Genomic DNA, 26802 nt, shown 5'->3' with positions numbered 1-26802 from the left:
ACATGTGGCCAATCATGTGCCACTTCCTGGATCCTGCTAAGACACACACACACAGACACACACCTTCACCTTCACCGCGCATCCTCTTCATGTATCACTAATCTGTAAGCACATGAGTGCTGCTGAGGGTGGACATTCAGCTGTGATCAGCAGCACCATATGGCCAGAAATATGTGGACACCATAGCATTGTGAACCAAAACAGCCTCTATTCATGCCATTGGTTCAATAACCCCAAATCCCGGCTTTGGTTTTGTAGGACTGTTGGATTTTACTGATTAATTTTAAAGTGCATCTGGGTCAGAGCAGAAATGTTGACTCCTTATAAGCCAGTGCACAGCCTTATTCTTCAGGTGGATCTTTCTGTCTGTTCCAAAAGTAAGGCTGGGCAAGGTTGTAATCAGGGCTCCCCGGCTTTAAAAGGACCTACCTGAGGAGCAAAGGCTTGAAGAATGATTTGCCTCATAAAACACACCTTTACAGACTTCTATTTTATGTGATACTGCATTTGAGTTTCCTTTTAATCATGTTTTATAGTCTTTTTTACCATTTATGTATTGTTTTCAATTAGCACTTGCATTTATCTTCACTGTGCAGAGTGTGTGACACCTCTCGCACCATGGTAGCTGGAATAGACTCCAGAAATACACATGTAAGTTCATGACTTTATGCAGTTCAGATTTCCACGTGACACGAAGTGAAACAGAACAAAGGCCGAAAGCAAGTTCAGGCATGCAGCTTGAGCTGTGCTGTGTCACATACCAAACCTCCTCCCCCCTCTGGAATATATGCGCAGCTCTTTGCTTGCATCGCTTCCTGCAGATTCAACCCCTCCACCACCCCAGCATCCATCAGTATCTGTTCATGTGGGCTCATGTAGTTAAAAACAGGGGTGTCCACATACTTTTGACTGTTCAGTTTAACATGGCCAGAGACTGCAAGTCAGCACTAAGAGAAGAGTGGAATAAAACATGGGTGTTTCTTATTTCTTCTTTTTTTTAGCTCTCTGAATTTTCTGCTCTGCTGCAGATGTTGCACAGCTGTCCACGCTGCAGTGTGTGCGTTTGTTCAAGCTCAGCGAGAAGAGCATAAAGAGACTCACGGTGCTTGGAAGAGATACACCCTCCAGTCCGCCGTCCGCAGGTAAAACACGTTGGGTCTCTTGCTGTAGTCTGAAGCTTTCATTGCCAGAGAGTGATGAATGGACACAGCGTTCTTCAGGTCCTCATCAGAGAGCTGCTTATCGGGCCTGTACTCCCCCTGGAACGACAGGTATAAAGAAGAATGGTGTGTTGCGGTGCTAAGGCTCATTAAAGATGCTGACTATGATCATATTTTATTGGAGGAGTGGGTGACGCTTATACACATTTACATGAAGCAACTGATATTGCTCTGAATGTGAGCTCTGTAGGCGTCTCTCATCAGGTTTTTGTTTATTTTGAATTTTAGTCTAGTTTCAATTAGTTTCTTGTTTCTTGTTATTTGTCACAGTTATGCAGAGATCAGTGCATCCTAAGGCAGGTTGTATTGACCTTATTATTATTATTATTAATACTTAAAATAGGTATTTCCTACATATTTTTATTTTATTATGGTTAGTTTTGAATGAATACACAATCACCATTCGATTTAGTTTTGATTTTCTGTAAAGGTCTAGTTTTCTTTTCTTCTCTTTTTTTTAATTTCTGGCAAACAAAATGTGTTTTAACTTTTAGTTTTCATTTCTTAAGTTTAGTTTTAGTTAATTATTAAAACATTGTTCCACAGTAAGAATAAAAATATAAAATATATATTTGATACCTTATCTGAGTTGAAGATCTTTTGGTTTCATGACAGAAGTATACGTTTATATTTAGGGAGAACAAAGCTGTGGACATAAACTTCTCAAGTCTTCTCAAATTATTTTTAATTTGATAAAAAGTTTTTTTTTTGTTTTTTTTTTACCTCAGTTAACTTTAAAGGTTTGAGTTTTGACAGTTCTCATATCTAAACTGAAGCACTAGTGGAAGATTTTTTACCACGACAAAGTCTGAAACAATTTAATGTAACGTAAAAATATCCAAATTAATTATTTTGATTCGAATGCCTACGTCTACAAATCACAGGGTAATCAATAACCAAAATATATTGAAGTATCACGTTTTCCATTAAGTTTTTATTTGATAAACCTGATCTGGCAAAGGTTTATTAGATGTTATTGTATTTACTTATGCTCACATTCACCCCTACAGCCAACATATAACCACCAGTTAACCTAACATCCATGTTTCTGGACTCCAGAGTACAGGGAGAACATACAAACTCCATACCTGGCTGCTGGATTTGAACCTGAAATCTTCTTTCTGTGGGTTTGAACCACCGCACCGCCCTGGCCCTAAACATGCTAATGGATATTTTTCCTCCACATCACATATGTGACATTTTTGTTTGTAATAAAAAGTAAATAATTCAGCAATTTTAGTTCTATAACAATGTAATGAAAACATAATTAATAGCTCTGCATAGCATAATTAGTCACATATTAAATTAAAAAAGTGTTTGATTACAAGTTTATGTTATTGTCTAAAAAAAATAAGAAACATGGTTTTGAATAGCTCTATAAAGCATTATTATCACTTTGACCTTCAAATTAATCTATTGATCTTGAAGGAGAGGTCAAAGGTCATTGTAAATCCTTACACAGGACTTGTGTTGACAATATACACCACAAGAATCATGAGCCTTGAATTAACCTTGAAGACCTTGGTGAAAAAACCTCAGTAAAAATAAAGTTCAGTTATTATTTTAGAGAGCGGAGCCACAGCATCCCTACAGGCACATTTTTCTCTGCATTCAGGGGGAATTTGGAGCAGCAGTGGCCTGTTATGTTGGCAGAGGTTACCCAGGCCCACCGCCGCTCCGTATGGGTCCTCTGCACGGTGCCAAGGCCCGGCCTGCACGAGGACATTATGTCACAGCAACATGTATTCGTGTAAACAGGAAGTAGGCACCAAAACGTGACTCTAAAGGACAGATTGCTTCTTGAGCTGTCAGTGCAAAGCTGCTGGTCTTTTCATTGCTGATATTTTGCTTAAATTAATCAATAAATTATCTTAAGAGATCGTTTGCAGGCAGGCAGGTAACATTTGGTGCAGAACTTTTTTGTTGTTGTTTGGTTTCCAAAGAGACATTCACTGCAGGGATAAAGAGCCGCCTTCTGTTAAAAATCTGCTGCTGGCATGAAAGTAAGACAGGATGTTTATGGAGATGCAGTCAACCGTTTTTTAAAAGGTTGAATAATGAATATCAAACAGTGGCTGTTGCAAATTGTTTCTCACTCAGCCCTTTAGATTTTATTCATTTATTTATTTATTTATTTTTTATAACTAAACATGTGTCTACTGTGAGAAACTTACTTTTTGCAGGTAGAGGATTAGCCCTTTAAGGATGGCATAGAAAGTCTTCCACCCTCTCTTCCCTCTCGGTGCTGCGAGGAGCAGAAAACATTAAATGTTAATTACAGACTTTCAGTCATGGATACAAACTTACATCATACTCTTAGCTTTGCAGCACTAAGTCAGAGGTGCATCCAGGAAACCTTCAATCAAAACTGCACATGTAACCCAGTGTCCTCTGTCCCCAGACAGTCCACACATTAGGGTATAATCTGGACCACTTATGGCACTTTATTTCTAGCACTGGCCAACGTTGTTTGGGCTAGGTGTGGCCTAAAGGTCACGAGGTGGGCTCGACTCGAATTACAGGAACTTTTGGGGAGAGCTGACACACCTAACATCCGACCCTTATACTGTGAACACACAGCACAGAAAACTGCCAGTCTGGGGCACACTTGTTGCTATCTGTTGTAGTGGCTGGCCGCATAATTAAATCCAACACACAGTTCCCTGCCAGAACATCACAGTTATCAGTCTCACATTCATCTGGTCACCGACAACTGTGATCTGACAAACATCTGCATCACCTGCAGAAATTCTCAGACTCTGTGGGGTGTGTCAACAGTGGTGAGGAGGCTGGAAACTGGTGAACTCCACTGGTTTCGAGTGGTGTTGTAATAACAACCTCCTCCTGAAACGTAGCCTATATTAAAGAGATACACCTCCAAAAATCTGTCACTAAGATCTGCCAGATCCCTGCACTGGAAATGTAGCAGACTCTACTTCTTGAGGAAACTTAGGTGTTTTAATGTATGCAGTAAATTGTCATCAAATTGAGTGTTTTCAGCAGCAGGCTCATTCAACTGCTCTGCAATAAGGAATAATATAAATAAAGACTCGTGTCTGTCCAGGGGGAGGACGCTTGCACTGGACGAAGAACACCCTAATTCTCATGTTCACACTCTTCCCTACAGGGAGAGCCTAAACCTAACCAACTGGTTTTGGAGTGAAAACCTAACTAATGTGGAACCTGATGCATTAAAGCACCAGCACCAAAGACTAGCAGCAAAGTACATGCTTTTGGGGGAAATCGCACTTAAACGGGGGTCGATATTGGTTACTTTTTATGCATATATATTCATAAAAACAAACAAATCCACCTGATGAATAACACATAGTTAACCTGTGAATATGTGCAAATGATTTCATTTGATTGTGACTCATTAATGAAGCAAATAAGGGAGGTCTTTGCTTTCTGTATTTCCTCAGATCATTTCAGTGTTTTAAATTCAAATACCAGCCTAAATGTTGTTGAATAATAAAGCTTATTTTAAAGACATTTGAGTGACTAATGTGACATTTAATACTGGTTGTTTTTCTTGGAATTAAAGCATTAAAATCCCAAATCCTCAGCATGTGTTAGTCTCTGTGCTATTGCAGAAAAACCATCTCGCTTTGGAGTACAAACACTCCACACAGGATGTGCTCTACATGACATGACCTACAGTTTCACTTATGATCCTCTGGGCAGCAGCCAAATGTTTCAAAACATCGTCTAAATCTGAACTTTGTAGCTCGTACTTCTCTTCCCGTCTGAGTCGGCGTGGACTTTGCGAACCAGGAATCCGTTCTTGTACAGCAGCATTCCCGTGGGCTGCAACCCATCCGACAGGGGCTTCCCGCTGCTGCCCACCCTCTTCATCGATCTGGAGGTGTTGGAGTCACACAGGCTGTCCCCGAGCTCCGAAAACGACTTCCGCAGCTCTTCCTCATCCCTACGAGGAGGAAAAAAAAAAAAGAGTTCAGACTCCATGGTGATCAACACTTATGTGTCATGTCTCATTAGCATCGCGAATAAACACATCATCATGCATCCTGTCCATTTGCCTCACACTCAGCACAGGACATGAGGTCCGGAGATTTCACACACGTACACATGAGTAATATCGCTGTCCGCTGCTGGTGTCTTGGCACAGCTTCTGCTCTTCAAGACATTTACAAAGCATCATCTCACTGGGGGAAACCAGAGCGAACAAAGTTTTCTTCAAAGCTTTAATTGTGTGTTTTCCTCTCGCCTTTCTCGCTGTGCTCTTGTTCTCCTCAGAACAGAAGTCCACTCTCCTTGATCAAAAAATACCACAGGAAAAGAGTGACACCATCCATCTTGCTCCTGCTTTGAGGTGAAAAACAGGGGCATCTTTACCCAGAGGGACAGCTGCTCTCAGAGATGCCGACACATCACACAGAGGATGCTAAAAAACGCTGAAGCTTTAAAGCTTCCTCAAAAAGCTAAGAAAGCATAAACTCTTATTCTGTTTTTAAAATCTAAAAATCTCATCAAGCTGCTAAGTCATTAACATGCAAGATTGAGCACCAAAGATTTTCTTACACTTAATCTCTAAAAGACTGCATCTTTGTTCTTCAGTTTTTGCTGTTTAGTATTATTCATATAATCCTATTGTTTGGCTGAAAACACCCTTAAACAGCATTTTTTTTTCAAACTGTTAAAAATAAATTTTAATGCAAAATATTTAAAAAATAATTATGTTAAGAAACTGCTATATGAGTCTGAGAACAACTTTTCTGTTACTGTTACTAAAAATAAAATTCCAATTGTATGATTGTTATTACTGCTCTTCTTCTTCTTCTTCTTCTTCTTCTTCTTCTTCAATGAACTGTATGTAAAAGATGGCCATAGTGGTGTCACTCACTGACGTCAGCAACTTCAAGTCTCAGCATCAGCATTTTATCTGCTGCCAAGCTGACGTTGGAGCTAATTAGCTTGCTTTTCAAATTGCATCCACGAACTGTACAACAAAGAGGGAAATATCTGGTATTTTAGTCACAGACTAAAAAACAAATACATATATTCACTCATTAAAATGAGAATACAGACTTCTTGGAGTGATCTCTGCCACACAGCAGCCATATTTCTTGTTAGATAACTGCTAAAAAATTGTTAGATATGTCAGGTTTTCTCTTTCATCCTTCCCTCGTGTCCCTTTGCATGTTTTTCTCCCTCCTCTCGCTGCACAGATCAGCTGTTTTCCTACTCAGTCACACACAACTTTCCTCTAAGATCGCGGGCTGTTCGTTACTCTTTGCACTCCCTCTCACCCACAACCCCTTTCCAATTAGTTTTCTTTCCTTTTTTTCTGCTTCTGCACCCTCTATCATTACGCAATCATTATTTCATCTGCACGGCACGCTCACGCAGATACGCACTACAGCCTCACAGTGCACACAGACACATAGGACTCACACACACAGGTGTGCACACACTCGATCATATAAGTTCATGTGCACACATGTGATCAGACAACACCAAGCACCACTCGGATCTATGTATTTGCACTTTTATGGAAACTCTCACCACTCACTTTCTTACACCCAATGGACGTGTGTTTTTTTTCATTCATACGCAGCGCTCAACATTAGCCACACACACACAACTATGGGCACACTAAGGTTTATCACTTAGAATGTGCATGGAGCTGGCTCCAAAATACAGGCAGATATTGTTTTACTACAAGAGACTCATAGACTTGTCACAGCTACAGAGGAACTTAAAACACCTGAGTTTTCTAATGTGTTCTCAGGTTGCTATAGACCTAGGCACAGGGGAGGAGCAATTTTAATACATAAAAATGCTCATTTTACAATACCCAACACAGTTATAGATCCAGAGGGTAGATTTCTAATAGTTACATCATTTATAGGTAGCAAAAAGTTCTGTACTGTCAGTGTATTTGGCCCAAATGTTCATGACCCCTCGTTCTTCCACGATTTTTTTTAGTGCACTCTCTGAACACCAAGGTTGCTCACTTGTTCTCAGGGGCGACCTCAATTTTGGACTAAATGAAGAAATGGACAGCAGGAACTCAGCACTGTTGGCAGTCCACAAATATAATTAAACAGTACGTGTGCGATTACAGACTTTGAGCTGCATGGCGTTTCCTTCATCCTCAACCCTCAACCGTAAGGAAAATACTTTCTACTTTCTACTCTCATCTTGATTATTTCTTAGTCAGCAGCTCACTGCTGAGAGACACTTCAGGCACTGAGATAAACCCTATAGCTGTCAGAGATCATGCTCCTGTGTCTTTAATTCAAATAAATAAAAAGGTCATTCCACCAAGTAAAAACTGGAGATTTAAAGATGAAGGTTTTATTAAATATTTTTAAAAAGAGTGGGCTTTATATTTAGACTGCCTGGATCATCAGCATCTGTTCTCTGGGAAGCAGGGAAAGCTGTAATGAGAGGTAAAATAATTTCATTCACATCGTAAGAAAAGAAAAGAGAAAACAAATATATTCAGGAATCAAAAGAAATCATCAAATCCTTAGAAGAAGCATACGTGTTGTCCCAGAAACAGGAAGTGCTGAGCAAAATACGTAAAAAACTAGACTTAAATGAAATTTCTAGCTAACCAGTTTCCACTTCCCCTGATCACCTCCTGTGTATATTTAGTGTTTGTGTTTTCATTCATTCCTTTTCTGGTCGTCTGCTATGGTCATGTCATGTTTCTGGGTTTTTCATGTATCCATGCCAGATGTTCACGTTAAGGTTTTTTCCATGTTTAATCTTAGTTCACCCAGTCTAGGTTATTGTTTAGTTTCGTCTTTGCCCTTTTAGTTTTGTATTGTTTAACCAGCCTTAAATAAACAGTTCGTCCTTAGTTAAATCAAAGTTTCGTTTTGCGTGTCTGCACTTGGGTCCTCCTCCTCACTCCACACAGTCAGCTTCAGCCAGACTGTTACAATATGACCCTGAAACAATAAATAACACTTTCAGGGACCTTTACAAAACTTTATATTCACCAGAGATAAACCCATCTAAAAACCAAATTGATCACTTTCTTGATAACATAACGCTTCTGAAATGATCAAATCAAACACTAGCACTGGATTCACCGCTGACATCAGGTGAACTCCAGGAAGCCCAATAATAAGACTCCAGGTGCAGATGGATTTCTAGCAAAAGTCTACTCTGGACAATTCTGGCAGGAGTATTTCACAGAATGTCGCAGGAAATCCAGGAAAATGGCGGACTACCACCAAATATGAATTCTGCCAACACTAGTCTCCTGCTAAAACTAGGCAAAGACCCTGTATTTCCCACCAGCTATCGCCCAAACCCTTTATTAACGCTGACCTTAAAAGAGTCTGGACAGCTCTCTCAAAGAGATTAGAGACATAACCCCCCTCATAATACATCCTGACCAAACTGGTTTCATAAAAGATAGGCACTTATCAACAAGTACACCTAGATGACTTAATTTGATAGACTATTCATGTAGTAAAAACACTACAATATTGTCTCTAGATGCAGAAAAAGGATTTGATAGAGTTTACTAGAAATTTTATGTGCAACTTTACACAAATTTGGTTTTGGAAACTCTTTCATGAACTGGTTAAAAATATTATACAGTTCCCCAAAAGCATGTGTCAGGACAAATGACCAAACATCCTCCAGCTTCTGTTTCCAAAGGGGCACCAGGCAGGGATGCCCACTCTCCCCTTCACTGTTTGCAATTATCTTATCAAAGCACTGGCAGCAGCAGTCAGACAGGTTATAGTGATTAAGGTTTATTTCTGCTGTAAATTTGGGCCCTTTAACACTGGAGTCTATAGAAACTGACTTCCTACAGGAGCCAGCCTTAACTGCAGTTTTTGGTGCTACCAGCCTCGTTTGTCAGACATGGATTTTGCTGCTTGACCTTCTATTGCTGTTACTACTATTTGATCCTTTTCAGTTAGAGGTTTGGTCCATATTACTCTAGTCCACATTACTATATGTTAATTATTGCCAAGGATGGAAGCAAAGGGTCTCTTGCTTCTTGCTGCCCTACAGAACTCGCTGAAGTCCATTGGGGTATACACATACTCATAGAACTGGGGTTACAAAAATAACAACAACTTTTCTAGCGGCACTTTTATGCAGAACATTTTCCCATGGCTGTCATTCCCAAATGGACAGCTTATAATGCCTTAAGCACACATTTTAATTGGAACCGTCTTCCATATAATGACCTGTCTTTTCAGTTAACTGCTCATGTGATTACTTTAATGAAGATATTACAAATAATTTTCATCCTAACCTTTAGAAACACCTCAAACATCGACCAAATTTATTGTAAAACTGGAAGCACCATGTTGTCTCAGAGTGTTATATCAAACACCAGGCTTACTCCACCTTTTATTAAAATGAGTTTATGGGCTGGGAGTGTTTCTGTTGGATCTGAAGTTTTGGTGCAGGGTGCACATCGCTCATTAGGAACAGGCCTTGAGGAGCCATCTCTGTAAATGAGAAACCTGAGAAGCTGCTGAGTCGTCGACTGCAGCTTCATTTCTTTCTAACTACCCTCATGTGAAATGTGTTTCTGAGCATTAAACTTCCCAGAAAAAAAAGAGTCTCAGTCTGATTAACAACTGAACTCTTCACCCAAAAAGATCATGTCTGTTTACTACCCACCAACCTTTTTAAAATTTGTTATTTGGTTTTCTTTTACTGTTTTAAGACATCTTTCTGTTTCATTTTTATTGTTTAATCTACTTTTGTCATGTATACCTCTTTTCTTTTAAACATATTGTATTTATGTTTGTATTTACTTTTGTTTCAGTTAAACAAATAGTATATAGTCTAAATCATCTTTCCTATATTTTTTTTTTTAATTTTTTATTCAAAAAGGGCTAGAAGTTATCCAAATAAAATACTTTTAAATATGTAATTCAACCTTTTTTTTAAACAAAAACAATAATTTTATTTTCTTTTTTAAAATATTTTTAGATACACATTCATTTTTACTTTGAACAGATTTCCTACAGTTTGCTTCTCGTCTTGTGTGTCATTTGTTTCTGAGTCTAATACAATTTATTTTGATTTTTCCTTTTTTTTAATTCCTCATTTGACAGGTTATAATATTTTTTGCCAGTATGAAAAAAACTCAAACTTTTTATGATCATATTCACTTTTGTTGTTTTTGTTTTTTTGTTTATCATTGTTCATTACAGATGATTACAATTACAATTTTCTAAATATTCAGTTTGTAAACAAACCCAACAATGAACGTTGCTACAGCAGCGATAATCCCATTCTCCTCTAAATAATCCTTGACAATGCACTGCATGCATCTTTTGGTGTTTTTAAGTGGATTTGTCACATTAAAGAGATGATAGATGCTTTAGGCTGCAGCAGTGAGCCTCTCTGCATCCACCCAGCAAGGTAATATGGCAATTCCACTTGTTACCTCACCAGGCGGCACCCATGCAAAAGTTCAGCCTGAAAATAGAAAATGGCTGTGTGCCGAACCCCCCCGAGACCACGCTATGAGTAACCAACAGTACATAACAGCAGTTAACCCCATGCAGGAGCTGGTGAGAGAACGAGAGGCAGAGACAGAGCCAATGAGCATGTAGCCTGTTGCCTGGTAACTGCTGGCCTGCCTGAATCCGTCTCCACACAGAGACAAAGTGGAGAGGAGATGGATGGAGAGAGAGAGGTGGAGGGGGGTGGATGAGTGGAGGAGAAAGATAGAGGAGTGACAGAGACGGAGGGGGGAGAAAAGACAAAGCTGATCGTTCTCAGATGGCAGAACATTTAACATGAGTGAGAAAGGAGGTGAGGAGAGAAAGAAGAGAGGAGAGGAAAAGATGAAAGGAAAAAAGGGAGACAAAGTATAGGGGTGAGGGCAGAGATGAAAGGAAAGAAACACAACAGAAGGTAAAAGGATGACAAGAAGAGGAATTCTGGCGAAGAATGGAAAATTTAAGGAAACAAAGAAAATATATGAAAGCAAATATAGTAATAAGAGTGAAGGGAAAAGAAGTCCAGGAGAGGAGGTGAGGAACAGAGAGGGTAAGAAAAAGGAAATACAGCTGTACTGTATTTAAGAAGGAAAATACAACAGAGGGCAGCAAAGGAAGGACAAAAGAAGGGCAACATGAAAGATGAATGAATGAAGACAGAAACAAAAACAAAGGGAAAGAACAAAAGACAGAGATGAAGAGATGACAAGAAACGGAACAGGAAAAAGAAAACTGAAGAAAGGGAAATAAATAAAAAACTATAACAAAGGAAAAAAAAGTCTAAAAAGGAGGAGGAGTCAAAGGTAAAGGGAAGACATGAAATTAGAAAGGGAAGGAAGGAAAAGGAAAGCGATCTGCTGTGTTTCACTGACTGTGAGTCACTGTACCAAAACACTCCAAACACAGTCAAGTGAAAGAGGACAATAATTCATAAAAAAACACTCTTATAGATGGCAAAGCATTTCCTCATTCACACAGGCTTTAAATTACCTGTGCATACCCCCAGACAGTCTTATTTTGAAAGGATGGGACTGACCATAATTGAGTTTTTGTAGCCAACAAAACAACTCTTCATTCTTTTCTACTTGACTTTGACAGACATAAACACATGCAGTCCTTTCTGCAGCGCCCCCGGTGTGTGGATGTCTGCATTTACAGCTTGTTTACAATTTTTTTTAAATACAAAAATTAAGTGGCAGGTATTCCCCATTCCAGATGGGACAAATACATGAAATGAGTTGGAGATAAAACTACTTTTTGCATTTAATAAAAGTGTATTATACTCCCCAATTCACATTCAAGGCCTCTTCACTGTTCACTGTCATGCAAGAGAAGCTTTTTTTTAAGTGTATAAAAGGAAAAAGCAGGTGAGACGAGGCTTTCTCAGGTTCTGAGCCTAAACTGTTCGAGTAAACAAGACGCCTGGAATTACAGACATATTTCAGTCAGTATCATGGCATCAAATCTGCCCTCCCGCTGCAGGTGAGCGGTGACGGCTGCAGACAATAATAAGACACGATGATTAGAGCCAGCGAGGAAATAGGAGAACTGGGATTAACAGAATAAAAGGAATAATAGAACAGGAAGGTCTCGTCTCCCTGCCTCACTTCATGTACAGCATGCTTCGTTCTCCCGGCTCATTATATCCTACTATCCTGCCATTCTTTTCTATCCAGGGATCCACTTCTCCCCGTATCTCCGACTTGTTGCGTCTCCCTTTCACAGCACAATGCCCACCGCCTCTCCCTCTGCTCTCCATCCACCCCCGCTCCTGAATGAGGAACCATGTGTATACGTCTGTGTTGTATCTGTGAGCGAGCGAGTGAAGAACATGTGGGTGCATCCAACTGCACCGCTGAGAGTGGCCATGTCCACGTCTCTCTCTGCGGGGGTGTGAAATAACATCCATTGCAAAAGAAAAGAAAAACAGAATAGAGCACAAACACACACCTGTGATGGGACGCTAGATTTCACATATACATAATCGCAGCGAGTGGTTTGTTTTAGAGTGTGAATATCACGCGCAGAGAGGGTTTTTTTTAAAAAAATATGGGAGTAAATTAGTAAATCGATACTGGAACAAGCTAAATATAGAAAAGAACTGCAAACTCACAAATCAGCCTGTATAAGAACAAACAGGAACAAGGTTCTGCCCCCAGGGCTCGATCATTACGCTGTGAGCTCAGTAAGCAGCTTTAAAAGGTGTCGCTGTAGCTCAGGAGCTCATCTACTTATCGGAAGGTTGGTGGTTCGATACCTGGCTGCTCCGGTCTGCGTGCCAAAGTATCCTTGGGCAAGATACTAAACCCAAGTTGCTCTCTGATGCATCCATCTGAGAGTGAATGTTAGAAAGCACTTAGGTAGAAAAACCATGAGAAAAGTGCTTATATAAATGAGGCATACTTACAGGTAGAAAAGCACTATATAAGAACCAGTCCATTTATCAACAGCACAGAGATAATTGGATATAATCCTAATTCATACACGCCCACGGCTCATGAGCTAGTTTTATCCTAAAAATGTGTTAGTACAGAAATTCCAAATCTTTCCAGGGATGGCAGGTTGGGAAACTTTGATGTTATTTATGTTATTCTTATTTGTGTTGTTGCGGGTCCAGCCTCAGACTCTCCACAAAAGATGGTCTGATTGTGAAGCTAGTGATGGTGTGCTTTAAGGCTGCATTCTTCTGCATTCTTTCTAACGGCCAGCAGGGGGCTCTCAGCTTTGTCAATCAGTGACCTCAGGAAACACCTTCCTGATGAGTTTATGATATTAGTCACTATTTTTAAGAATTAGCAAGTAAAACATGCCTTTACATTTCTCCTTGTCACACCTGGTTTAAAAAATGCTGACCATGTTTATAAGAAAAGGTCATTTCATGCCCGTCTTATGCAGTTGTGGTCACAAGTCCATGATTATGAATGTCATGGTAGTTTTGGGCTTTTAATGATTTCTTGGAGTGCTTGTATGGCAGAGTTTAAAAAAAACAAGAACTGGGGGCACGAGTTTGAATTCATTTTTGATTTTGTCTAATCCACACAGGCTCAAATATACACATCCAGCCCCAGTAACATGTGGCTAAATATCCCCTTAGCAACAGCATTCATGTCCATGATGAGTGGATGTGAACTTCTGTATGTAATGATAGGTCTGTGCAGGAGCACAGAGATTCACAGATGGTGCAGAGGGAGATTGCTGCAAACTTTTAGAAAAGATCCATGAATATTAAGTTTCTTGCTTCGGTTTCTTCTGTTTGCATTCAAGAGTTAGAGAGGCAACTTTTCTTTTATTTTTGAGCAGCGACACTTTTATCATTTAGGACAAGACTGCAGCGACTTGAGCTCACCTTAAGTATAATGCTCGAGTTCCCAAAAATGTAAATAAACACCCAGCCACACAGACCTCAACATCTGCAACACATCTGTTTGGCTCTAATATGTGATGTAAACAGAGTATACTGATTAGAATGAGGGCAATGTCTAAGTGTAAGTAAATGTGATTCTATCCAGCTTGCTGATTATGCTAATGCAACAGCTAGTATTCCTGTGCAGACATGTGGCTTTTTCTTCATTTTTATAGCAATGCAGACACACCAGCTTACAATGACATGGATTCAGAGCTGTGAAATAAATTAAGATTTGGTTAATTTTAAGTTTAACCGCAGTTTGAAGACTACCAATCAATGAGCCAGGCTCCGAGAAAGATTCCTGAATATTAAGGCGGATGAGTCTTGTCCATAGGTATCAGAGTTCCAAAGCAGATTCCATTGCAGAGACCTCCACCAGCTAAAGCATTAAAAATGAACAACAGACTTCTGTGGGCTGAATCTCTTCATCTGTAACCGGTTTTGTTTGGAGGTGGATTCTCCTTCGCTCTGTGGTGTTTACGTGTCTAAAAATGACATCTCTTCTATCCCCGCGTGGCCTCCTGTGCGGTGGCAGTGTTTAAATAGCTGTCTATATGTCAGCGGAGATGTTTGAACTGGATTGCCTGCCTCTCTGTGGATCTCCTCCGCAATCTGCTCCTCTGACCACTTTTGTTCGGCTGCTTCGGGAGCGCTGCAGCTGCTATTTTTGGAAAGGTAGTGGGAGGCTGTGGTCGCACCTTTGTACAGGATGCAGGTAAAGAGATGTTGAAATGGAGCTGTCTTGTTCTCATTTTCTTTCAGATTTTTTTTCTTTTGCTTTAAATGCATACAAAATGCAACATGTTCACACACATACATGTGATTTCTGCCTATACATACACTTATGTGTGCATTTTATCCGCCTGCCACTGTTTGCTGCCGAGAGAATGCAGGGAGGAAAGAGCATCGTGGTAGCTATGGAGTCGTATCCATGGTGCCGTAACTATGGCAACAAAGCTTGGAAAGCTGGCGACTTAATTGGCATCTCTGAGGCGCCGTGGAGCTGTGATCCAGAATAGCAACCCTTGACACACTAATGTTTCCTTCACATGCCAAACAACACTACCGTCATCACTGAGGATGCAAACAAGCTGATCAATATCCCGTATTGTTTCCTGCCCTCCAGTCTGTGTGTGAGAATAAAAAGCACAGAACGTATGGAAGACTCAAACTACCAAAATCGAAATTGGAAAAGCCAATAAATAAAGAATAAAAAAACAAAAGAAAATGAAGTTGTTAATTCATTTTAAAACCATGGAATAAATTCATATTTATTTTGTGGTTTAAATTAGATTTTTTTCCACATTTTTTTAATAATTTCAATTTTATTAATATAAATATTTTTGTAACTTTGTAAATTATTTTCTCTCTTTCCATTATTTTCTCCAAATTTATTTATCTATGAATTTCCTTTCTTTCTGTTTTTTGGAGGCCAAGTATGGGGGACCATAACTGCCAATATGAAAAAATAAACAAGTACATAAATGATTATTTGTAAACAAAATAAGAAAAGAAATGAAGATTTGACTTAGAAATAAGACTCTATATATTCATTAGTATTTAGCTTAAAGATAAGTGACTTACTAAAAAAATGACAGACCATTACATGCATCAGAAACAATAAACAAAACAAAGACAGGCATTAATTATTCATGATAATATTATTATTGATTTATATTTTTGTATTAAAAATATAAGCTAAAAGGATTTTTTAATAGTTTAAATAAATAAATTAATGTTCAATTTATCAACACAATAATAAAGTTAATAATAAGGTCATTTGTTTTAAAAAATGATTATTTTTTTATATTACTTATTATTTTATTATTCTTTCATGCATTTATATCTGCACAGAAGACTTCACTGACAGCTTAGCTCCCCATTTGAGGCAGCCAATAAATAACTAAATAAATAAATAGGTAATTATAAAAAAATGTACATCAGTAAATTTAATCATATCAATTCCACATATACTGAAATACTGAATGATTTATTAAGTAATTTATACATTTCTTTCTTTCTTTATTTTTTAAAAAATTGGGTACATTTGGTCCTCCACAGATGGGAAACCATAATGAATTAAAAACAGCTTAAGATAAGTAATATTTACATTAGGTCAATTTAAAAAGACTTACAATGTCCACTGCAGCTTCTGGTTCTTGATTGAGTTGTAGAGAGCCTGCAGAGGAAACAAGAAAATCACATTAAGGAAAAATATTAGCAGTGTTCAGGTGGACAATTGATCAGATAATGTAGCGCGCAGGTAAAACACATAGGCAGGTTTATTGTGGTTTTCTGTGAAAACTGCACAGTAAGCAAGCTGGCTTCATTCAATAAACTGTAGTCAGAGAAATGACATCCCTTTTCATGCTGCTCAAACTGCCCTTTGCATGAGCTTTACTCATTTTCTTAGCCACACAATCCATCGATCATCCAATCAGTCAGCCACCATCACCACTGCATCAGTAACAAAGCCATTATTCGCCAAGCACCCAGGCCTTTCAATGAATGGACGGTCAAATCAATCAGCCAATAAATAATTTAGACAAATGCATCGACCCACATGGAGGAAAATTAAGTTACAGTCTGGGAGCAAAAAGCATAACAAAGACAGTAGTTCACCGCAACTAACCAGGCCTTCAGTGTTTGTAATGTGATGAGTGGAATTTGTCTTTTTATTGGAAGGAGTTTGTACCAAGCTCAACATCATGAAACTTGTTGGGAAAGAGGAGCATGGGCAACACGAACAAATAAAATCCAATAAACCCAAATTAATTATAAGCAAATATTTCAAATGTTTACTGGTTACAATTTTTCTTATTTTTTTATTGTTGTAACTTACAAAAAAAATTTCTTGGCTAAATAATTTTATTTACTCATATAATAACTGACACGCAAACTCTTCCTACACAAACAGGAGTTGAGCAATTAAAATTGGAGCACAGGTACAGGTATCTTAGATGTAATGACATCATCACGTTGCCAAGCAACCAACTATCAATGGGCTAAAATGACTAATTTGTAGGATTTACGCACCTGTAACACCTTATAAAAGCATGGCATCAATTTAACTTTATGACACAAAACATCTAATTTATATCCACTAAATGTTCATTATGATACATCATTATGCATAGTGAAGGTGCCCAGCAACCATCTAACAATGAGCTAAAATCACAGACAAACAGCTCTGTAGCAGGGACTCACACCTCTGATTTGCAGTGGGGATGTGTCATGGGTTTGAAATGTGGCTATGTTTATTTTTCATTCTGCTCCCTCTACCCTGTTATCAGTTTTACTTCCTGTCTCTGCTTTTATCTTTTATTGCCGCTCCTTTTTTCAATTAGTCAGTGTAAATACACAACCTGTGTAGCTCTCCCCATTTACTAGATGGTATTTATTCATAGTTACTTCAGGAAGACTTTCATTAGCTTACTTTCTTATTTTAATGGGCTCCTAAAATAAGGGCAGGAACTTTAAGCCTAATTGGTCTTATTTAATCCATTTTAGGTATCTAGTGAACGTATGTGAGTACGCATGAAACTAGGGAAATGTTATTAAAGCTGGGTGTTACTCAAAAAAGGCTTCTGGGTTTTCTCAAACTTGTCAGACCTTTGACGCTCTCGCTGTTTACCTGAAAACTTCTGTTTCTTCCTGATTAAATTTTTGGGTTCAGGATTTTACATTGCCTGGATTTAGGTCCTTTTCCTTTCTGATAAATGTGATAAATCAAAGAAAAATTGTAGAGAAAAAATCCAAAGAAGTGTTTGCTTGCTTATTCTCCACATCCTTTGCACCAGTTATCATTTTTAGGTCATTACTTCCCCTCACAGCAAACACCGTCTTTTACTTTTATTATCGTCATGATCAGCACAAGATAAAAACAAAAAACAGAGGCAACGATGGGTTTTAATGAGGGATCCGGTCAGCTGCTGCTTCTCTGATCTGAGAGTCGGCACATTTGGCTTTAGTTTCCTCAAAATCTGTAGGGACAGTCAGAACCTTTAGACACTTCTCATTCAGCTCCCCCAACACCTCAATGACATCGGCCTCGGCCAGCTGAATGTGACACATAGCAGCTTCGTTTCACAGCCGGTCTGCTGCAGAGGAGCGGGGGGCAGAGGAGGCAGCAGGAGGCCATCAGGCTGTAGAGTTTAAGGTAGTGAGTGCAGCTGAAAGACAGATGTGCCAGCTGAGGTGATGGAGAGGACACTTACGGGCAGTTCATCTCCGAATTCCTCGTGGATCAATACCACGCGTCTCCTTAAAAAACCTCAAACTAAAATCAGTTTCATTACACATATTAAGTTGCTGATCATCACTCGTGTTTTAGACTTTTCTGCTTAAACCGAAACTGACTTTATGATGGTGTTTGATTCAGTGATCTAATCAGGTTCATTCGCAGCTTTGAAACTGGGCCTAATCACAAATACTTCCAGAGCGCCATGAATATTGATGACCACCCAGAGGAGACCGTTACAGATTTGGGTCTGTTTTGCTCCCGCTACTGTAAAACTCTCGAGTTATGTTTCAAACTCAAATGCGCTCATGCATTTTAATAATCACGACAGACAGGGAAGATCTTCCTGGGATGCCCGAGTAGGAGACAAACTGCTACGGTAGCACAAATCCGACCGACATCAAATATTAACGGTGAATTTGTTAGCAGTAAAAGTGCAGCGATGTGACTGCAGAAGTTTACGTGGACAACTGAGGAAAACTGCTTGTTTTCAAAAGATTCAAAATGCTGACAGCATGTGTGTTATATACAGTCATTCCCATGGTTAGAGGGAATTAGAGGTTTCAATCACTCAACACCGAGTTTTGTTGGTTTAGTTCTTGCCAGTAATAGAGCCAGATTTTGACTCTGTATTTCTTATTAAAAAGCAAAAAGATGCTGTTTTTCTCAAAGATCTGGATCAGAGGTATTTTATATTTATATTTCACTTCTGATGAGCTTTTAAAACTTATCTACCCTCTCATGTGGTTCTGAATAAGTGTAGTATGGTGAAAAGGAGATTTTAAAGCATTTTTCATTAAAATACCCAAGATTTCTCATTTAGGGTCACGCTTGTGGAACTTTTAGTGAGTGAATCTGGAGAAATTTCAAAAATAGCCTGGAGCTTCAAGTATGCGTAATATGCTACATTTGCCTCCACTTCAGCATAGCTCTGATTTGCATGCTGCATGTGCAGAAACTGTGTCACAGCTGAGTCTATTTGGCGAGTTATTTCTGAAGAAAATGTTTTATTTGTATTTCCCCTGATTGTAAATCCTGAGGGATTGACGGTATTGAGAGTCATTGAGTCTGAAGGCTCACTCAGACAAAGATGGATGCTCGTCACCTTCACCTACTTGCTCCATCAACGTCACCAAGAGGCAACAGATGAGAGCTATTAGCCCTGAGTGATGGTGTTAAGTGGCACGCTGTACTGAGCCGTGCTATACGTGCCGTCAGGTCTGGCAGAAATCCAGCCGCCTTCATCAAACACTCTGCACTCCACATGTATACAAGCAGCACAGGTGGTAAATCAAACAGTAAACACACGCTCTCTCAGACATAGGGGTACAATAAAAGGCCATTTCTGTCCCTACAGGTGCAATCTGCATAAATATACACTGTGGGTAATTACCAGACCTTCTCAGAGCAACAAAAGGACACACACATATTTCTTACCATTTCAGGTACATATTTGAACATTTTGCTTTAGATTTAAAGGTGCAATATCAGGAGGTGACGTATAGAAATAGGCTTAAAATCCTTGATATCTATTTGGATAGCTTTTAGTACACTTTGAGCTGTCTGTGAGAGTAAAAAAGTGGTATGCAACTGAAAGTTTATGAATGAATAACAATAAAAATATATCTAAAAGATAATAGATGTCCCTGGGACAAATAGAGCCCATCCTTTAATCCATCCATTAAGGTACAAACCACAAGGGTACAAGTAAGTACACCTATCAAGGGTGCAATGGGAGTACCTTAGAGGCTATAGCTAAGTTTGACCCCCTCAGATATACAATTAGCTAGGCTTTAATCAGTTTTGATAAACTGGATTTTTTCCATCCAGCTCATATATTATGAGAAAAACAGAAAAAATACTTGAAATAATAAATAAAAAATACATTCCTGGGTATCCGCGTGCCCAATTTTGCACATTAAGGTGCAAAACTGTGATCAAAAGTTCAGGATTGATCTCTGAGAGGTCCAAACAATCTGGGTACAGTTAAATAAGCTGCTGTGCTCTAAATGTACAATCAGCAAGGCAGCTAAGAAAAACTAGCCAGTGCTCGTCTATCGGCCCTGATCGGGCTTCCGTTCATCGACTTTCTGAAAAAATTAGACTTCATTTTTAGATCGTTATTAACCCTACTCGAGTAGTTTTTGATCCGGGTCAGTTTGAGTAAATAATTTCTTTCTTTTGTTATATATTCTAATTGTCTAAACCAACGGTTAGGATTGAGGTCTTAGACCATCGAGTGTAATTACATACGAAGCCCTACATAGCCAAGCTCTTGTTTATATAATATACCTGCTGAGACCTTATTCCAGTGACCCCTCTAACAGCTGATTGGGGCCCTTTAACTGTTTCATTTTCTTACTTTAAATCGAGCTTTTGCAGCTGTAGAATTAATCAGATTTCAAACAACTGCTTAAAACTTATTTTATAGGTTAATTGTAACGACTCCCACTTTCAGACATGTGCATGTACTCTATGTTCACATCCTTAATGTGTTTTCTCAAATCTGAAATTCTACTATGTCTGAAAGACAAATAAAGTTATTGCCAATATTTGCTGAGTGTACAGTGCAGGTTTAGGCTGTAAACAGATGTGTGGCTTTGAATGGCACTGAGCACTTATACCGTGTTGTGACATGAGCATGAAATGGAAAAATGATTCATCTCCTTTGTGCTGCAGAATTCATCATTTTAAATGAACAACATGGTTTTAAGTACCTTCCTCCTCTTCCTGGCCTGTGGGTGGTTCTGTCCGTCCTGAGCTTTGCCCAACAGGTCTGGGAATACCAGGGGTTTGAGTGAACGCGAGCGCGGGGTTCTGGGATACCGGAACGGGTCCATCATCCGGAAGTCCCTGCCGTATCGCACCGTGCAAAGAGAGCGTGAGCGCAGGCGCCCCGCAGAGTGCAAGCTGTTGACACCAATCATGGTGACGGATTACACAGAAGTGTCTGAAGATCAGTGGAAATCAACCCAGATGATTCAATTCTTATTTTTAAGTCTTGCAGAAACCACGCTTCTAAACAAAAAAAAGGGGAGTAAAAAAGTTGATCCCAGTATGAAATGAGGTGCTGGATGGAGTCCAGTAGACGCCGGGAGTGCCAACAGACAGCTGGGAGCGAATTCAGCTATTACAGATAGCAGCCGGCGATCAACAGAGGCCGCGGAGGGAGGCAACACATCATCAAGCTGCTGTCAAGTGAGTCAACAGCATCGGCAGACCGTGCTCTCAGCAGGCATCAAGCCCCAACAGTCTCATCCCTGGATGTCTTGATCAACACTCGCCAGACCCACCTGATGCTGAATTATTGATAAGACAGCCATGTATTATACATCCTGTGAGGAGGAAACCAAGCTCCCTGATGCAGGTGAGAAGCAGTCACAACTTTTTCCTGGATTGTCTTTTAAAGATTGAAGGGAAAACTGCACCATGGACATAAAGCTGCCTCTCTCTGCAGCAAACAAGACAGTGGCAGCAGGTTACAGGCATGAATCCTTAAACATGCACTCAAAAAATAAAAAAGCACAGACACAAAAGAAACCAAAGCTGACACTCTCACAGATGGCAGAGGTGAGAACGGACAGCCAGCGTGAAACAGATGGGTGCAAAATGTGGAAAATGTGGAGGTAGAAAACACACGAGGAGCTCTTTCTGCTCACGGGAACACAAACACACTACAATAGAGGGAGACAGAGAGGGATGCGAGGGAGGGAGAGGGGGGACGGCCGCCCTCGGACTTCAGAGCAGGGATTCCAAAGAGAGCCCTCGATTTCGTCACAAGTCCGAAGACGCGATACAAACAGAATAAAATTCAGAATTCAGAATCGAGGGGCAGAAACGCCGAGGGGAGAAGACGGCACGGTCCTGTTGCTCCCGCTGTAAAATGGATACCGTCGGTTTAACAGTCACAGCGCCGACTCTCAGGTTTTCTCTCACTTCTTCCTCCTGCTCTGTCCACGAGTAGAGGTCCGCTGTCATCCTTTACTCCTTCATCTCCCCCCCCCTCCGCTCCAACTCTGCCATCTGCGATCCACTTCTCTCAGTCAGTATTTTCTCTCACACTCTCTTCGCGCTGGTTTTAGTCTCTTCCCACCGCACATTCGGCGGGTGTGGGTGTCTGAGTGGAAAAAAACGCAGCTCTCCTGTCGCTGATGTCTTTCATGCCTTCCTTATCTTTCTTTGTTGAGTCCCGATTTTAGTCTTTTTCATCCAATGCTTTCCTTCTTCCCTTCTCCTCGCTGCTGCTGCCGCTGCTGCTGCTGCCACTGCCGCTGGAGGAGGTGTAGGAGGAGGAGGAGGAGAGGAAAGGAAGGCTGGCTGCCTGAATCGCAGAGTGAAAAAGACACTGATAGGGACAGTGCTCTCTCTCTCTCTCTCTCTCTCTCTCTCTCTCTGCCTCTCCCTCGCTCTTGCTTCATCAATGCGTACCTCCCTCCCTCCTTCTCTCAGTCATCACCAGCAAATCACAGTCTTCCTACTGCCTCTTCCATGCGTACACGCTTGCAGGCGAGGTTATACACAAAGACACCTTTTTAAAAATATGTTTGCTGTGGCAATTAGTATGCAGTGGTGGTCTAGTGGGAGAGAAGGTGGTAAGGTGAGTGAAAAGAGGAACAGGTGCAGAGAAAAAAGTGCACAAAACTGTGAGGAGTTCAGGGTTTTTAAGAAAAATAATTTTTTGGCTCCACGTCCTTGAAACCAGCATTAATAACAGGAGATTCGAGCATCATGACCTCTGCCTTTGAAAGCTGCCCAATCCACAAAGCACCGGACCTCCTCAGCTCCTCCTACAGGTGCTGCGCCCACAGGAAGATCAGTTAAGCCTCAGCCACCAGGCGCTCCAATGAGCCTGGCTCCTGGTGTCTTGGTATGGACCAGGCTTCTTTAATCCTTGTTCACAAGTGTTCCCTTGAATCCTGGGAACACTTGTCCACCATGTTAAGCTTGTGATTCATGGATACTGAGGAGCTGGGCACTCAAGTAGTAGTGCTGCTACCTTTCCTCTTCAAAAAGAGCCAATGGAGATGGTTCAACATCTGAACATGACGCCTCCTGCATGCCTCCCAGATTAGATGCCGGTCCTAGATCAGGGGTGGGGGAACTCCAGGCCTCAAGGGCCGGTGTCCTGCAGGTTTTAGATATAACCCTTGGTCAGCACACCTGATCAAATGATTAGTTCATTACCAGGCCTCTGGAGAACTTCAAGACATGTCGAGGAGGTCATTTAGCCATTTAAATCAGCTGTGCTGGATCATGGGCACATCTAAAACCTGCAGGACACCGGCCCTCGAGGCCTGGAGTTCCCCCACCCCTGTCCTAAATGGAGGAGACCCAGGGTATGCCCAAGGTATGCCTCGGAAGATTATGTCTTGGCTTCAGTGTCCCAGAAGAGCGTCAGGTTAGACCGGTTAGCAAAATAGCAGAAAACTGATGGATGGATAGAAATACTTGGCTTCTTTTATGTCTATCCATGAACATCAAGAACCCCACAGAACAGACTTTCTCTGATACATAAATAATAAGAGTTACTCAAACTTTATCATGGCCAAAGTTCCAATAATGAGGTCAGTGTATGTATAAACAATCCCTGTAAATCAGGTACTTTTTTATATATATCAGATATTAAGGCATCACCGCGTTGCCTAGCAACCACCTATCAATAAGCTAAACTGACTCATTTTTAACATTTATGCACCTGTAACGCTTTATTAATGTGAAAGAGTTTCAGGCTGCTCTAAACCTGAAACTGGGTGGGACGTGTCAAAGTGAGGTTTCTCAGCAGATCACTGCCCAAAGCATCAAACTGCCTCCTGAACCTGTCGCTTGTTCACTACTATACCTTACTTGGATCCAGCATTCTTCACTTCACCTGTCAGTGGTCGTAACCTTATGCCTGATGCCGGTTCAGCATTTCTAAGTCATTGTCACAGTTAACTGCCAAACATTGTCTCTGCTTTCAGCGAAACTAACCTCAGCTAACATAAAAATTTTAAAGCAACCAAACATAACCTTTGCAGTAACCCCTAAAGTGCCACATCAGGAGGCGAGTGACAACTACAAGTGATCTCCAAAGGCCTAAAAAAGACAAACATAAACCATACTGTTTTTAGGCCAAGTGAAAGTAGAAAAGAAAAAGGAGGTGACACAGAAAACTGAGGATCTGACTAAAACCTTTGCTTAAAAGACAAATTAATGAAGGGCTTCCTAAAGAGAGATTTGTCAACTGAAGTACGCACTTCAAACAGGGAACAGGGAAGCAAAGGGGATGATGACACTGACATTAGCATAAGGAAACTAAGCACAAATATAACCATATGTTACAATTTACAGTAAGACAGTTTTCATGCAACCGAATTTCAATGTGAGTATTTTTTGCCTCTTTATCATTCAACCTAAATCCATCCCTGACCTTACTCAGTCAAGGGCACAGAGCGGGCTAGTAGGCAGAATACTGGGTCAGTAATTACTTTTTTACAGGTTGTCATCTGGCTTACATATGGGCCTGATTTGCTAGATTTATTGTGGTGATTGCAGCCTGATTCAGGTAACTATAGTTGTGTCTCACAACCCAGACTCAGACCAGTATCTGTGAGAAGTACGTTTAATCCAATAATACTGAAAATGGTCATTTGATGGGCACGTCTTAGTCTTTGAAAGCAGTCAAAACAGTCAGGACTGAGGGCGTCCACTGTTGGAGTGAGGTTACAAAAAGCAGTCAAGATATAGAGGCAGAATGGGTGAGAGAGTGGGTCCCATGCCTGGGAAGAGGGATGTGGAGACAGATTGGGATGATCCCTATTCATGGAGATTACAGAAGCCCCAATAAATGGGTGCAAAATCTCTGGTATGGAGAGAAATGCTTGCCAACATAGAAAGTAAACCCAAGAATTGCACGTGACAAATTAGCTGCAATTAGTTCGGTAATATTAGACGATGTGCAAATATCCATTCATTTTCTTCTGCTTATCCAATTGAGGGTCGCGGGGGGCGGGGCTTATTCTAGCTCCCATAGGGTGAGAGGTGGTACGCCCTGGACTGGTTGCTTTCCTGTTGCAGGGTCAACGAAAACAGACAGACAACCATTTGCACACAAATGTGCAGTTAACCTAACCCCACTATCTGGATGTCTTTGGAGAAAGCCAGAGTACTTGGAGAGAACCCACACAAATATGGAGAGAACATGAAAACTCAGCACAGACTCCAGAGAAACTCCTGGATGAATCCATGGTGGATTCGAACCCAGGACTTTCTTGTTGTGTAGGTCAGACGCCATGCTGCCCAGTTTGTACATAAACAGGAAAAATGAGCTTCCTGTAAAGAATGGCTGGGCTCACAGTCAGGGTACGGCGCTCAGAGATTCAGAGGGATACAGATGAGCTGGTTCAGAAATCTCCTGGATGCTCAAGTGGAAGGAGACCCTGAGAACTGTAAGTGCTGCTGGGCAGAAGGACCACTGGAATATCTGCTTAGTGTGCTGCCACTGTGACTTCACATAAGCCAAAAATAATCGATGGATGAATGCATGAATGGATGGCTGATTTGCTGGGTTAAACGTACCCTAGGACTAGATTTTTTAGGGGGTGGTCACAGCCCTAATCTATCTGTGTTTTAGATCATTACTGAGTTTGAGAAGACTGGAGCATCTGGCAGAACAGATTAGCACCACCGTGCTTCACATCGCAACAGTCAGGTATAAAAACTTAGGTTCTGATGGACAGGTTTGTTCGACAGCTTGCATTCCTCGCCAAAAAGACAGGGAAGAAAATACTGGATGAAATGGTTGTGTTTGTTGTTGTTTTAAATACTTAATGCGCTGTGTCCTCCTGCCCTTCTCTACCTCATGCTCTCTGTTAAATTTAAAATGTTACAATAAAACTCTTACTTTTGCTGTGGGTTTTTCTCTTCTTATACCAAGCATGAACAAAGATGGACACAAATAAAAAAAGACTGTTCCTCTCTCATGACCAGCATCTGTCTTTTGACATCAGGGTGGACATTTTGGTGAGCTGAGATGTGAGTGGTGTCCCTCGGGCGCCTGCAGCTCGATCAGGAGGAAGAGGAATGGTAGGAGCTCCGGGGGAGCAGAGCTAACCTTTGACTGCAGAACGCAAGCACCCTGCATCAAAACAACAGCCTGCTGCAGGAGGAGGTAAAAGCTTCTCTATTTTCTCTTTGCAGACCTCCTTCTGACTATTATCCATCCTTTTTGCTGTATATGGTTGGGAGCAACTTGAGAAAACCATCAACCTTCAATTACTCCAGTGATGGCGGGTCATGTCAGGTGACTTTACGTTGAAGAAGAAGGGAACGCCTGCTTACTGAAAGCAAACCAAACTGTGGTAAACATCTAAACAAATGTGGTATTTTTAGTTACCTTATCCCCTCCTTACCGTTTCTCCTGCCTGCTGTCAGTCTCCCCCTCTCCTTCTCTCCTCCTCTCACTCAATATTTCACATCCTGTCTAAATCTCTCCTT

The 26802-nt window shown here is 40.6% G+C and overlaps 1 protein-coding gene across 3 annotated transcripts in view; it reads right to left on the bottom strand.

Moving 5' to 3' along the window:
* The window catches only part of LOC120441427 (PH and SEC7 domain-containing protein 1-like), a 79301-nt gene that overhangs the window by 2843 nt on the left and 49656 nt on the right, over positions 1 to 26802 (bottom strand). For all 3 annotated transcript variants that reach the window (XM_039616418.1, XM_039616420.1, XM_039616419.1), the window contains 4 exons: positions 16223 to 16266; positions 4955 to 5148; positions 3395 to 3465; positions 1102 to 1259 (listed from right to left, as the gene is read on the bottom strand). In XM_039616418.1, coding sequence (XP_039472352.1) covers positions 1102 to 1259; positions 3395 to 3465; positions 4955 to 5148; positions 16223 to 16266 — 467 coding nt within the window. The remainder of the gene's footprint in view (positions 1 to 1101; positions 1260 to 3394; positions 3466 to 4954; positions 5149 to 16222; positions 16267 to 26802) is intronic.

This window comes from Oreochromis aureus, linkage group 8, assembly GCF_013358895.1.
Source record: "Oreochromis aureus strain Israel breed Guangdong linkage group 8, ZZ_aureus, whole genome shotgun sequence".
In the NCBI taxonomy this organism is placed as follows: Eukaryota; Metazoa; Chordata; class Actinopteri; order Cichliformes; family Cichlidae; genus Oreochromis; species Oreochromis aureus.
The sequence above is the reverse complement of the archived record's forward strand: the minus strand, read 5'-3'. Positions and strand labels throughout refer to the sequence as shown.